Source organism: Gymnoscopelus braueri (assembly GCF_963280865.1).
Source record: "Gymnoscopelus braueri genome assembly, chromosome: 13".
NCBI lineage: Eukaryota > Metazoa > Chordata > Actinopteri > Myctophiformes > Myctophidae > Gymnoscopelus > Gymnoscopelus braueri.
Window position 1 is genome coordinate 37,443,666 of NC_137615.1, and position 15,439 is coordinate 37,459,104.

General features: G+C 43.8%; 2 protein-coding genes across 2 annotated transcripts; one reads left to right on the plus strand and one right to left on the minus strand.

Annotated features, from left to right (window-relative positions):
• Positions 1–32: 32 nt before the first annotated feature.
• On the minus strand, positions 33–2,304 carry trir (telomerase RNA component interacting RNase). Its single transcript, XM_080446259.1, has 3 exons — positions 1,411–2,304; positions 950–1,021; positions 33–851 (listed from the first exon to the last, which is right to left on the minus strand). Exons 1-3 carry the CDS (start codon positions 1,693–1,695, stop codon positions 744–746), a joined length of 465 nt encoding a protein of 154 aa, XP_080302385.1. The 5' UTR covers positions 1,696–2,304; the 3' UTR covers positions 33–743.
• Positions 2,305–4,209: 1,905 nt separating this feature from the next.
• Positions 4,210–15,386, plus strand: mcm5 (minichromosome maintenance complex component 5). The gene is made up of 16 exons (XM_080447326.1): positions 4,210–4,504; positions 4,971–5,097; positions 5,523–5,651; positions 6,263–6,435; positions 7,023–7,178; positions 7,378–7,547; positions 7,854–8,025; positions 8,660–8,771; positions 9,270–9,413; positions 9,500–9,565; positions 9,921–10,097; positions 10,436–10,548; positions 11,384–11,512; positions 12,182–12,324; positions 14,542–14,669; positions 14,987–15,386. The coding sequence occupies exons 1-16, from the start codon at positions 4,332–4,334 to the stop codon at positions 15,086–15,088; spliced, it is 2,214 nt and encodes a 737-aa protein (XP_080303452.1). The 5' UTR covers positions 4,210–4,331; the 3' UTR covers positions 15,089–15,386.
• Positions 15,387–15,439: the final 53 nt, after the last annotated feature.

The window sequence follows — 15,439 nt, forward strand, 5'->3', positions numbered from 1 at the left end:
GCAAAATAAGCAATTCAAACCACTAGTTAATAGCTGCTTCTTAAAAAGAATTTATTCAACGGGTGAAATTGTCAGGTGACAGTCATAAACAGAAAAGATTGGTTTGAGAATCACAACAGGCCTCAAAATTGCTTTTCCAAGTGCCTAGCAAGGGGAGTGGACCAATGCACACAGTAGGGTCTTGTTTCCTCTCAACTCCAAGTTGAAACGACATGGAGGTTTTGAGGCAGTGTGTCATGGGTTCCAGGTAAAGCTGGCAACTCTGGCACCATACCACAAAACTGGCAGTGGACGTTCAATCAAAACCTTTATTTGGTTGATCATATGCCTCATTTAGCAACAAATAAAAAAGAAAATACCGTGTCATAACTCAATTGAGCAGCTACAACTACGACAAAATAATTCATAACAAAAGCATACTGATGCCCGAGGAGTAAATCGGTCACATTGATGACTAACAACAAACCTGCACTTCCCTAAAGTCTTTTTGACACCACATCCAATCACAAGTCACAACAGTCCAACATAACAAACCAGCAGAATCCTTAAACAATACAAAAGAAGGCAGAAAGGGGGTTGGGGTTGGGCAACATCGGCAAAATTGTACACAAGTTTGTTTGTGAAAGGTTTCAAGATCAACAGGTCACTAAGTCTGGCAGTATGGACTGTCCGGTCTTCCAGGACATCCCCCAGTCCCAGATGCCATCATCAAAACATTGTCGCTTCACCGTTGCCACAGGAGTCTACTTGACCAGAGGCCTGGTTTTGTCATCATCGCCACACTGGTGTGCTTTGTACTTTTTCACCTCAGCCATGTATGATGACCAGGCATCACTCTTGCCTGGCTCATTCTGAGGGAGACGGAGAGAAGGGAGACAGAGACACACAGTCAAATTATGTTTACCACACGTTTAATAAACCGCATGTCAGATGCAAAAAACAAACGTACCTCTATTTCTGGTTTGTGTTTCTTCGCAACCATGCCGGTCTTTAGGAACACACCACCTCGGCGCTTCCCCACCTGGTTAGGGGATAGAAGACTGAAACCGTTATACGAGCCCTTGCAGGGGTACTGCCAATGATGGAGACTACACGAGAGAGCAGGTGGTCTACATTTAGGCTCCTGCCGCACCACCAGCAAGCCCTCATGAGAAGCTGCCCTAATCTAGTCTGGTCTACATTTAATTCGCATTTTACCGACAGAGCCAGTGGATTCAGTGTTGACACAGACTAAACTATAAGTACCGCAATCAAAAGTCCAATTCATATGACCACAACTGCATGTATTTAAGTGTTGATATATACTGCATCATGTAACTTAAGTGAGTTCTTCTCTCTCTTTTTTTTACGTGCATTATGCTTCAATGTAGGACTACAGCTAGCTCATCTTACAACTGCCAAACCCCTTACAAAGCTCGTCACGGGAGGGGGCTTCTTGTCCTCAGTTGACTGTCCTTGCTCTGCAGTGTTTGCATCTCCACTTGCTGCTTGCTCCATTGCCTTTCTGCTCTTCTCTGCCTCCATTTTCTTCTTGAACATCTCCATGAAGCTGCCGTCGTTGGCGAACGCATTCCCCCCCGGTGTCGCCTTGCTGGCCCCCGGCGCGGGGCTGGAGGGGGACGCGGGGCTACTACTGCTGTTAGAGTCACTGCTGCTGTGTTGAGCTTTGCTGCTGTTCCTGTGTTTCGGATCCATATTTCCTTGGCTTTATCGGCATAAATGAGCAAAGATTCGCAGTCCAATATGCGTGTTATTTGGCCCGCTAATCCCGTTGTGATTATACAAGTAAAGCACAAATGTTGATGCGAGATAGCAGCACTTTTCACTGGCTGGCAGGACCCCGCCCGAAGCCAGTGGTATAAAAAAGATCCAGGGAGCGGTTAGCTACTTAGCACAGTTCCATAAACAGGCAGCGTGGTTTCTAAGCCATTGGATGAAATCCGTGCGATGGTTAAATTGTCCCAGACAGCGTTCAGAGCGTTGGAGTGATTGATCTGAAACAACACGCGTCTGTCCTGAACAGAACAGAACCCAACAGAATAACAACACAAAGACACTTCTGCTCCAGATGCTAACGACGAGGCCTCCGCTGGGCCTTTGTGGACAATGTCCTCCAGAAATAAAAGATAACAAACATATATTCACCTGCGTGGGGTATCTTAACTACATGCTATTGTCACCGCGTATGATAATATCGGACGAGAAACCAAGACGCCTGGTTATTTTCGTATATTTAACTATTCGTTTTCACAAGTTTCGTTATCTTTCACTTGCGGTCGGCCATCTTGAATTACCTTCCTGAAATGTGACGACCGACCATAGAGGTATAAGCGACCGACGCCTGCTGCCCCTGTCGTTAGTGCCGCAGCGCCCTCTAGTGTGCTGGAAGGTTTGACATAAATAAATAACTTGTTCAATGCTCATAGCCCTATGAGCTTGTAGATCTGCTATTTTTGAATAGCCAAATAAATCTAAAATGACAGATGCTTTCCCGGACTTAATGTGTTTAAGCTATAACTAGGCTAAGTTCGAACTTAGTGTGAGGTGGTGCAACTGGCCCCTGGGCACTTGGAGCATGGAAGAGCAAAGTTATGGGGACCAAGAAGGCCCTGGGCTTCTGCCCTGGCCCATATTATATAACAGCTGGCCCATAAGGCTATAGAGTGGGGCACGTGTGACTGTGTGAGCCCAGGAGGAGTCCTAATAGGTGGTTAGAGAGAGTGGGGCATATTTTTTGTGGCTTTTCTGCCTGTATTATGGATAGTACAATGAAGATAGGACAGGAAACAGGGAGAGAGAAAGACGGGGAGTGACACGCAGCAAAGGCTGTCGTGCTCAGGAATCGAACCCGTGACTCGCATTGGAGCCTATATGTGGTGCATGTTTTAAATGTTGGATGTGTGAGTACTTAGGTCCGCAGCGATGGTGGTTTTAAGACCTTCATGCATGCCATGGCTATGCATTGGCCGGCAGCCGGGGTGTCTCTATGTAGGTCTGGCTCACTGGACTCCCTGGACTTCCAGCTGTCATGGGTTCGGGGAAATAACGTCTTTCGAGACAAGTGAAGACATTTATTTTTAATGAATGTGTTCCAAATTGTTTGTAATATGACAAAATAACAACTTTCCCAATATATATGTATAGGTTTTAAGCACTTTAATCACATTTGATCTCAAATCAGAAAATGGCATTGGATTCTCCATAATATAAAAACCAAAAAAAGATAAATAATCAAGTTTCTACTAATATGTTTTTATTACGTCATCATGGTGGCAGGGCCGCCATCTTTAAATGGTCAATTTTGAGGCATTGGCAGCCATTTTTAAGCTTACAGCAGATTTGGATTCAGCACTTCTTAATACCCCTAAAAAAACATGTATGCCATAAATTAACAGGATTTGTCTTCAGCACTTTAAATAAGCACTTTTTCTGAAATTCTGCCTATAGGCTATATATTGAAAGACTGAACATGCTACAGGAATGATTCATCTTTAAATGGAAAAATAAAGTAAAAAAGATAAATAATTTTCATAGCAAGACACTTTAATGTTAGTTATTAAAGTAGATATATATGGGTAGTGGAGACACAAATGGTAATTAATGATAATTCAACACATGTACAGTATGTGAGCACATAGACCTCTTCTGACTATTCTTGTAGAAATGCGCCGATAGGATAAATATTGCTTCTTTGGGCAATGTGTGTGAAATACCAGTTGCTACTCCTGACCCTGAAATACATACCTCATATGGTCATATTGGATAATCCAATCAAAAGTTATAACAGTTAACATATTTTGCTCAGGCTGGTGTGGAGTTGGGAACCGCCGACACCGCCTAGAGGCTATTTTCTTTATCCGAGTGCTTTACAAGCCATGAACAGTGTTTTAATATAGGATCCACATATAATGTCAGTCGGTGACTCGGTGGTCAAAAGTCTAATTTCAGGTTGTTGTTTCTCCCCCCCCTCTCTCTCCCCCCCCTCTCTCTCCCCCCCTCTCGCTCCCCTCTTTCTCTCTCTCTCTATCTAGTTACTCCTCCCACCTACTTCCCCCGTTGTCTTTTTCCCGCCACCAGTTTTTGCAAGTCCCACCCTTATCTTTAAATCACACCCTCTTCCAATTGTTTAAACCAATCAAACACACGCTCCTTTTCTTTGGACCAATGAGATGCCGAGGGGCGTCTCTTGGAAGATGCATCTCGCGCGAAATTGAGGGGACTGGGGTGGAAGGAGTTTTGCCGCGAAACACATCGTGCTCTGTGTTGTTTGTTGTACAGTCTCTGTCAATTTACCGTTAAGGAACTAAAATAAGCTTGCATCTTGATTCAGAATGTCTGGTTTTGACGATCCAGGAGTTTACTACAGCGACAGCTTCGGAGGTGGTGAGGGAGCCGGCGGGGATGAGGGTGGAGTGAAGCGGACCCAGATCAAGAAACGATTCCGTGAATTCCTCCGGCAGTTCAGAGTTGGAACCGATCGCACCGGTTTCACATACAAATACAGGTAATGCTATGTCTAATGGTTGTTTGCAACACTTAACCAAATAGCATATAATTCTTATCTGACCTGTTGTGGTGGGCGATTTATTCAAGTTCAACGTGGTTTGCTCCTCGTCGCTGAGAGGACTTATTGCACAATTTAAAAAATGTAAAAGTTATCATTGATAGTAGATCATAGCTAGAATTCCATCTATCAGCAGACTTGAGTTGGCCGAAACGATGAGAACTGAGCTCACCATCTTATCGTAGCATACTTAGTACTAGTCTACAAGATGGTAGGCCCTAGTGTAACAAGGTCCGATAACATGAGTACTCTTTGCCTAAATAGTTGTAAAATTACAATACTTTGCACAGCACAATCCACAAGTGTTAATGACCTGAGTGTAAAATGGTCGCGTGTGCGCGCACGCGTGTGCATATCTGTGATTGCTGACATTGTGCTTTCATTGTGTCATTTCATTGGTTATCAGAGATGAGCTGAAGAGACACTACACCCTGGGAGAGTACTGGGTGGAGGTGGAGATGGAAGACCTCGCCAGCTTTGACGAGGACCTGTCAGACTGCCTTTACAAGCTGCCATCTGAGAACCTACCTCTGGTAACCAGTCACCATGTCACTAGGCTGTCCCAGTACCTGTGGAAAGCCTTATTTACTAGTGCTCAGATCCGGTCTAGAGCCAATGCACACACAGACCGTTTATGCTCTTCTATCTAGACCGGATCTGCGACCTGTGTGGCGAAGTAATCCCAGTCTAACCTCTGGTGTGAGAATGAACCTAATCAATATGACAGCTGTTTGGCTCCTGAAAAGAGTAAAATATACAAACTCACCATGAGCTGACACACAGAGCTAGATAGTGTCAACCGTGAGCAGTTTGCTTCATTCATAATGTAACTGGGAGACTAAAGCCTGATTTATACTAAATCGATGCTAAGATAATGTTGACCTATGTATGAAGATTGAAATGTGTGACAAACTCACTCACAATCTGTGTAGTAACCCCCAACCACCTTGATTGACAGCTGGAGGAGGCAGCCAAGGAGGTGGCTGATGAAGTGACCCGTCCCAGGCCAGTGGGAGAAGAGGCAGTTCAGGATGTCCAGGTCATGGTGAAGAGTGACGCAAATCCTGCCTCCATCCGCAACCTGAAGGTAACACGTTGTCATTTGGTGTGACAGTTCAGCAGTCACGTGATGCCCCAATGTAACATGCTTTGGTTGGAAAGTTCTTTCTTGGAATGAAACTTGTTTCCATCCATTGTGGTCCTATGTATTCAATTCATCAACGTGGCATATTGACACATTAATACATGTCATCAACAAATACAAATAACTACAGTATATGTACAAAGGGGTAAAACGGCAGCAGTGAATGACATCTCCCTTGTAGTCTCCTGATATATATATTTTTTAGGCCAGTTTGGAAGCAAACCAGTCATTCACATTATTTAATGGATGATGTCAGGGCATTCCACATTGTAGTGGCAGAGTAGTGGAATGAGAATTTACCCATGTTAAATTAAAAAGATGTTTTTCAATAGTAAAGAAATGCCCAAAAAGTTTAGGTATAAGGGGTAAGGCAAGATGGGGCCCTCCCGTAGATAAAAAGGGTTCCTAAGGTGCATTTTTCCATTCTGAGTTAAATTAACACTGCACCTTGCATTTTCAATGTGTCCAGTTTGATTTCTGCAGCATTGTCTGCGCTCCCTATTTCTGACACCAGATTTCCTGATGCCTCTTTTCTCTTGTTGCTTCCCCTGTAGTCTGAGCAGGTGTCCCGTTTGGTGAAGGTACCTGGCATCATCATATCCGCTACGGCGGTGAGGGCCAAGGCCACCCGCGTGTGCCTGCAGTGTCGCGGCTGTCGCTCAGTCATCAGCAACATCCCTCTGCCGCCTGGCCTACAGGGCTACGCTCTGCCACGCAAGTGTAACGCGTGAGTGTGTGTGTGTGTGTGTGTGTGTGTGTGTGTGTGTGTGTGTGTGTGTGTGTGTGTGTGTGTGTGTGTGTGTGTGTGTGTGTGTGTGTGTGTGTGTGTGTGTGTGTGTGTGTGTGTGTGTGTGTGTGTGTGTGTGTGTGTGTGTGTGTGTGTGTGTGTGTGTATGATTCCTACTGTGTCTGTAACACATCAGGACTAGACGTTCTAAGGTTCAAGAAAGCCTGGGTGTCAAAGATGCATAATGCCTCATGGTTGCGCATACTGTCACCGAAAATAACCGCTCAGTCATTCAATTATGGGCAGCCATAGCTGAAACTGAAGGTCACCAAATCGGCCACCAAATCGGCCGCCGATGATTGTGGTGTCCTTCAGCAAGACACTTAATCACTAGCAGTTAAACTGCTAACTGCTCTCCAAGAGCTGTATTAATGGTGCCCATTGCTCCTAATAGTTAGGATGGGTAAATGCAGATTGCAGAGGACAAATTTTACATTATGTGCAAATGTACTGTGACAAAAAATACCCCAAAAGGAGTGGGGACTAAGGATAAGTCAGGCTTAAGTCGTATCTGTTCTCTCTTCCAGTGAGCAGGCCGGCAGAGTGAAATGTCCTGTGGATCCGTACTTCATCATCCCTGACCGCTGCGTGTGTGTGGACTACCAAACCCTGCGCCTGCAGGAGGCCCCTGACGCCGTGCCCCATGGAGAAATGCCCCGTCACCTCCAGGTCTACTGTGACAGGTAACAATAAGCTGCATGTGTGCCAGCACACTGTAGTTCAGCTGTACATCACAATTACATTCAGTGTAGTACAACAATCTGATAACAGAATTTGCTGGTGCCATGCTTTCGCATGACCACAAATGAAAGAGTAGGGATGTGGATTTGTTTTTGGTGTGACCATACCTTGCCAGACCTTGTACCTCTTGTCCTTCCTCAGGTATCTTTGTGACCGTGTGGTGCCAGGGAACAGGGTGACCATTATTGGAATTTACTCCATCAAGAAGGTTGCAGCCACTAAGACCAGAGGAAAGGACAAGGGAGCTGGTGTGGGCATCCGTGCTTCATACCTGCGTGTGGTCGGCATCCAGATGGATACAGAAGGGGCAGGTAAAGTCATGTCATCAAAAGCTGAAGCTACATTTGTGTGACACGGTGTACCATTTTGTAGGATGATGTTGTACAGGTTGGGAACAGTTAACACCAATCACAGGACAAATGCTGGTACATTGCAGATCTATCTATTGTGTTGAAAGCTAGTAAAGTAGAAGTTAAATCCACCGGTGACATTAACAAGCCATTAGATGCAAGTTTTCTGTCTTGGCTTTTTGTCATGATGTACATGGCGTCTTTGCTAGCTTTAGCTGTGCAAATAACTATTGAGCTCACAGGATTCCTTTTCCTCGTTGCTCTCAGGTCGTGGAGTATCTGGATCAGTCTCACCAATGGAAGAGGAGGAGCTGAGAACTCTGGCTGCCTCTCCTGACGTCTACAACTCTCTGGCGCGCTCGGTGGCTCCCTCCATCTACGGCAGTGAGGATCTGAAGAAGGCTATAGCCTGCCTACTGTTTGGAGGCTCCAGGAAGAGGTGAGATCACTTTGTCTATGGTAATGAAAGGAACGTCCCTGTTGTGTTTTATTCATAGTTCTGCCTGAGACTACCTGATGTTGATGGGTGCTTTTACACCGTGCAGCGTTGTGCACTTTTTTTTATAGCTTTTTCTCCCCAACATAGTCGTTATGCCAATTGAGTCCTCCCCACACATTTGTGTGTTGTCACTGCTGTTGTATCCTACTGACTCAACTGCCAGTGAGGAGCCTCCACTGAGAGGATGTAGAGCCTTTGTCCTACTCCTCCCGCGCAACACTCCCTGTTGACAGGTGCAGCCGGAACCCATAGGAGTACCTGCGGTGACAAATATCATATATCGTATAGATAGATGCTTGACGAAGCTGAATGCACCACGGTAGATTCAAACCCATAACCTCTGGGCAGGCACCACTGCGCTGCCTGAGTGTTTCCACTTTAAAATGTTGATGAAGACTGAAACATGTTCAACTGCTGCTGTGCATTGAAATTCATCTTTGAGAGTGCAGACAATGGTCAAGTTTTTTTTTTGTGGTCCAGAATTTTGTGTTGAGCATGGTAATTTGTGATCGGTCAGTTGAATTCCTCACGTTTGTGCTTTCATAAAACGCATGTATCCTCTGGTCTCCCTCAGACTGCCTGATGGTCTGACTCGCAGAGGAGACATCAACCTGCTGATGCTGGGAGACCCTGGTACAGCCAAGTCTCAGCTGCTCAAGTTCGTGGAGAGGTGCTCTCCCATCGCGGTAATTTAGTCATCTACTTGTTTTGTTGTACATGAGGTTTGCATTGACAAGGAAATTGACTAATGCATTGAAAGGAGGTTCATTATGGTTGCAGAACCGTTTCTCTCCAGAAATGAATGATGCAGTGCATAAGTCAGTGGGTCTTGTAATGCACTGGAAACATAAATGTTTGTTCAATCCAACAAACACATATGTATTTAACATATTTTGTCAAAGTGTCCCTCAGCCAGACTTGACTGCTCCCCGGGTGCAGTATTAATTAAATTAATTAGTGATCCTAATAGTTAGGGTGGGTAAATGTAGAGGACACATTTCACATAATGTGCAAATGTACAGTGACAAATACCCTGACAACAACTGAAGTGAGCTAAATTATTAGGTCTATTCTGAGCTGTACCACAGTGACGCAGCAGAAGCCGTATTTATACTCTGTAGTACAGTGTTACTTCTCCAAGCTAACAATGTAACTAACTCCTGTGCTGCTGATGCTCCCATCAGGTGTACACCTCTGGGAAGGGCAGCAGTGCTGCCGGTCTGACTGCCTCTGTGCTGAGGGACCCCCAAACCCGAGGTTTCATCATGGAGGGCGGGGCCATGGTGCTGGCTGACGGCGGCGTGGTGTGCATTGACGAGTTTGACAAGGTAAGACGAGAATTTAGCTTGAACTTTGATTTTCTTTATTTGAATTATCTTGGAGTACTAGAGTAAGAGTTTATTGTCCTTCGCAGATGAGAGAGGATGACAGAGTGGCCATCCATGAAGCCATGGAGCAGCAGACCATCTCCATCGCTAAGGTATGGTCCTTTCAGCGGCTCCTTTGTCTTGAGCTCTATGTAAAAAAGATATTCTAAACTTGTTTCGAAAATAGCCGATCTATAAGCTCACATGTTTCGTATTAAAAGTATCAAACGTGAGGGAGAAAAAATGTGGATGGACTTCTGTAGCCTACTCGCAATGTGCAATGAAGTTTTGGCACATTGGTTGCTCTGGACGGACACACACACACACACACACACACACACACACACAGACCCTCTCATAGACAGCTAGCGTCTCGTATCATTGTGAACAATAAAATGGTAAGTGAACTGGTACTATTGTGACTTTGTGTTCTGCGGTTCTCTGATAAATGTACTTTTCTTCTTCCAGGCCGGCATTGTGACCACCCTGAACTCCCGCTGCTCGGTGCTGGCTGCCGCCAACTCCGTGTTCGGCCGCTGGGACGACACCAAGGGAGAAGAGAACATCGACTTCATGCCCACCATCCTGTCTCGTTTTGATATGATCTTCATCATCAAGGACCACCACGACCAGGAAAGAGACATGGTGAGAACATAGATGGTAGTTTGACTGGAGTTGCATGGTTGTGGTTGGAGTTTTTGAGTGAAGTGAATGTCACTGGCTCAACTCGCAGACTTCACAGTATACAGTAATTAATGCATTTTGTATTATGACATTTTAGACACATTTCCTAACAGAGAAATGTATGTATTCCTTCACTCAACCGTCATTTAGATATGCCCCCTCTCCCACCTTTCCACAGTTTTTAGTTTTTATCATTTAGCTACCCCTGGTGAACTCCGGTCAACTAAGTCTATAGGGTTTAAGCTGGTTAATCTTACTGAGTGTCATGGTTCTGGTTTCTCTGTCCCCCTCTTCCTCAGATTCTGGCTCGTCATGTGATGAACGTCCACCTGAGTGCTCACACACAGACTGAGGGCGTGGAGGGAGAGGTTCCACTGGCCACCTTTAAGAAATTCATTGGCTACGCTAGAGTGTGAGTCCATGATTGTAACTTTTTCTTTAGAATCCTACGGTGGAAAATAGTCAAATGTCATGTTGATTCACAGGTTCCATTGAGTGCTCTAGTGATGACATATTTTTATGACATATTTTATGGTGAAGGTAAATTATTCTAGGTAATAGACACCAGTGTTCATTAACTCTTTCACTGCCAGACTTATTTCTGGCTGCGTGCACCCACTGTCAGCGATTTTTCGATTTTCTTACCTTTTGAAAAAGCGTATGTTGCTTTAATAATATTAAAGATAACGTCAGCCTAGTCGAGCGATGATGATCTTCCATTTTCCCGTGTTTCTGAACACCTGATTTTAACGGAAGTCCTGAGCTTAACGCACACTCCATGAATTGAGTATGTGATTCAGTGGTTCTCAAACCTTTTTCATGTCAAGGACCCCGAAAATGATATGTATTGGGCCGCAGACCCAATATTTGACCCCGTAGTTGGCAGAGGTAACCACGCTTGCCTCGGATCTTAACACATTGATTGCCAAGATCAAGTTAACTTGATCTTTCAAAAAAAAAAAAAAAAAATTCATTTTTTTTTTTTTTTTTTGACCCAAAGACCAAGGAGATATGATTTTTCGAAGATCTAGACTCCTATCCACTTCCTTGTTAACTTAAAACTTATCTCGGCTCCTGAGTACTTTTTTTTTCTCAATGAAAAATCTCTGGCATAAAACTGCAAAAATCTGAAATAATTCTGGCAGGCAATGTGTTAACAATCCAGAACTAGACTTTGGGTTAGGATAACAAAAAAAGCAAAATAACACTATTCTGCATGTGGTCATGACTAATGTGTTTCCTTACAGTAAATGTGGGCCCCGTCTCTCTGCGGCGGCCGCTGAGAAGCTGAAGAACAGATACGTGGTGATGAGAAGTGGAGCAAGAGAGCATGAGAGAGAGAGCGACAAGAGAGCCTCTATCCCCATCACTGTCAGGTATGTACATAAACTATGGCCAATCAATCATCCCCCTGATGATTGATTGGCCAAAAATGTCATCTTTTGTTATAATATACACTATATTTGCTGCGGTGTCTTGTAATGTCACTTATGGATCTACAGACGCCTCTCAGACTAGGCTATGTAAAGGGCACCTTTGCAGATGAGATTTCTAACCACATTAACCCTGGCGTCGCTACTGTGGGCATGTCGGTATGGGGTGGCAGTGGCTCAGGAGGTAGAGTGGCCGCATGGGAAGCGGAAGTTTCCCGGTTTCATTCCTGGCTCCCCCTGGGTTAGTGTCGAAATGTCCTTTAGCAAGACACGGAGCCCCTAACTGCTCCTGATGAGCTGGCTGGTGCCTTGCATGGTTGCCTTCGTCGTGTGTGACTGTAATGCCCATTGTAAAGTTCTTTATAGAAAGGTGATTGCGATTATATAAGTTTTCCCAAAAATGTTTTTTTTTTTTCAAAAATTGTTCATGCTCGCAATGCATTGCCGATGCATTGTGAGCTTGTAGACCTGAATCCTATCATTCTATTGTGACCAAACGCTAACTGATGTGTTTTGTGTCATGAGCTCATGAAAACCTCCCATCAAACCTAAAGCACGTCTGATTTCCGCTGGACAACACATTTTTATTTCTTCTACCTTTCCCTCTTCCAGGCAGCTGGAGGCCGTGGTTCGTATCGCAGAGTCTCTGGCCAAGATGAAGCTTCAGGCGGTGGCTGGTGAGGACGAGGTGGACGAGGCCCTCAGGCTCTTCCAGGTGTCCACGCTGGACGCTGCCCAATCAGGCAGCCTCTCAGGTCTGTACCCTCCTTCCACATACTGTACAATCTACATTAAGCATGTGGATCTCCATCATTAAGGCGATTCGATACGCATCTCGATACACTGCCAGCGATACGATACATTAGCGATACATTGAAGCCCCTGATGATACAATGTGATACGATTCACCCCTGTTCCCGATTTGATTTGATAACGATTTGATGGCGATTCAATTCTGCACAATGAGATTCAACACAATGCAAAGGATTTATATTAAAGCCCACGTTAATTTCCCAAAACATGTACTAAAAATGCATTACATTTCAATTCAAAGCAATTTATTGTTTTACTGTGCTCTGCATCTAGTACAACAACCCAACTTATAGAATTATGTGAGAAAACAAAGGGTCTGCTGGTTATTGTAGAATTGTTTGATTACTAATCATATAGTATATAATTATTATATATATTATTACATAGGTCTTAAAGAGGGGGTCTGGGGCCCCTTAGGGGTCCTCAGTTATTACTGGGGGGCTGCCAAATATTTGTGTGATAGGACACAGTTTTTTACGTTAACCACTTGAACCCTAGCATCACTATTCTGAGGGGAACATTAGCTGAAAATAGCAGATCTACTTGTAGATCGGAGGAAAGAAAGAGCTGACCAAATACAGAGCCAAAGGTCAATTTGACAAAGTGTTTTTATTGAGGGTTTAAGAGATAAAATGTCAATTATGGATTAATGTTACTAATATAAATCCCCAAATATCTGCAACACAGTTTTATACAATATAGCCTATGTAGTGGGGGTCCCTGCTTGATCTCTCCCTCAGCTAAAGGGTCTTTGACCTGGAAAATGTTGAAGACCCTGGCCTGTATTATTATATTATACAAATATAATCCAGGGTTATGCAATTTTTAGCCACAATGTTTTAAAAACCTAGCAGACCTACAAGCTCACAATGAGTCGCACCCACGACTCGTTGTGAGCTTGTTGTCTGCTATTTTAGGCGCTGGACACCGTTGTTCTGCGAAGTATAAATTAGGCTCTAGCCCCGATAGAACAGCAGCAGCAAAAGAGAAAGCTGCCTTAACAGTGAAAAATTGTGAAACAGTGAAAAATACTTTGTTTTAAACACAAGCAGTACACCCAGCAACGTTGTTGTTCATATATGTGTAGCTTTCTTTAATTACAAAATGATCTCAATCAATTGTGTCAGAAACTCTGCAAGAAGAACAAACAGCTGTAGATCATTATCACTCAGCGTGCTACAGTGACACAACAACTGATCAGTGGACAGGGATTTTCTAAAGCTAAGTGGTGCTTCTCTTGCATCTTTAACCCGTGGGGCTATCTGTAATCACGGGTGCTGCATAGTTAGTCTGTAGTCAATGTCAGAGACCGCCCAGCTTCTTTTTTTTTTTTGGCTGATGGTGCGTTCAAGGCGCCTCGGAAATACAGGATAGGATGAAATGCAACATGAAAAAAACAATGTAACCATGGATTTTACCGATGTAGACACGCAGCGAAGGATGCATCGTGAGATTCGTATCTTGAATCTCCGCATGCTTAATCTACATATCGTCGGTGTCCGGGATGAACCAGCTAACTCCATTTTCATCATTCTTTTCATAAATCAACGCTATTGAACACCCTTTACGTCTGTGTAAAAAATCTAAACATTTGAACCAATGTAAAGTATTAAAAAGCGCCTCTGACGAAAACTCCCAACTCCATTGGATCCTCAAACTGTCCGTCAAAAACAAACAACTCCCCCCTCTCCTCTCCAGTGCTGCGTTTTCACAGCATGAGTAGAACGCGCTGCGTATATATATGCGCAATATATAAAGTCACTATACCAACTTTGATGAGGCAGTATTGCTTTGTGTTAAAAATATAAGGTTTTCTTCATTTCCTGAAAATCTTTTATTTCGTTTTTTCGTTTCCTGAACAATGAGCGTTTTGGAGTTAGCAGGTTCAGGCTGAACAGCAGAGATATATTGTATGTACATTGTACAACAATTGCCCGAAAATAGGCACTCTAAAAGCTCACAATTATTATCGTTGAAGAGATTTGGTGTAGTAGAGGGGGTAAAAAAGGAGGGGGCCAAGTTCAGACCCCGGTCAATGAAGTGTATATAGGGTTTAAATGGTTTATGTACATCGGAATACGTAATGCTAATCACTACATGAAATTGCAGTATTTGGAGTTGGGGCATGTCTAAAATGTGTTGTGTTGTGTGTCGTGCAGGTGTGGAGGGCTTCACCACTCAAGAGGACCAGGAGATGATTTCCCGTATCGAGAAACAGCTGAAGAGACGCTTTGCCATCGGCTCCCAGGTCTCTGAGCACAGCATCATCACAGACTTCACCAAACAGGTCAGTGGTGGCTTTCTGACATGTACAGTGAGTGAGTGTCAGTTCTATGCAAAACAAACGGAAATGAACAGACACCTGTAGGTGCAATAAGACAACCTAGTGCAGCAGTACAATACAGTTAATTACAGAACAATGGTTGATTGTTATTAAACTAGTAAGGAAATTTTAATTTACATACGGCCAACGGTTCAAACCAAATAAATGGTATACATTTTTTAAATGTCTGCATAGAACATTTTAGACATCTTGACAGATGTATTCAACAGGTTGTGTTTCTCTCCCCCTTGTCCTTCTCTTCTACCTCTGTCCTATAACAGAAATATCCAGAGCATGCTATCCACAAAGTCCTCCACCTGATGATGAGGAGAGGAGAGATTCAGCACCGCATGCAGAGGAAGGTCCTATACAGAATCAAATAGAGGAAACTTGTGTATTCCCTTGGCTACCAATGTTTGACGTTGATGTAAATACTGTAGTTTGTTTTCCTTGTTACCCAGTTGATGTCTTATAGAGCAGTTTCTGATCAGTCTTTGTGAATCTTGGCCATCTGATTCTGTAGACCCTCCAATATATTTCACTCATGACAAGATAAAGCTGGTCTATTATGGAAAGAATAAAAAGATGGAGACACTGAACGATTTCACTGTTTATGGAAGATGTTTTGTACTAAAGAAAAGTTGCATGCTCTGTAAAGTATTAAAGTATTTGAAAGTTGAATTCTGTCTGCTGGCATGAGTGAGGTCTGATGGATGTTAATCAGTTGGAATTGA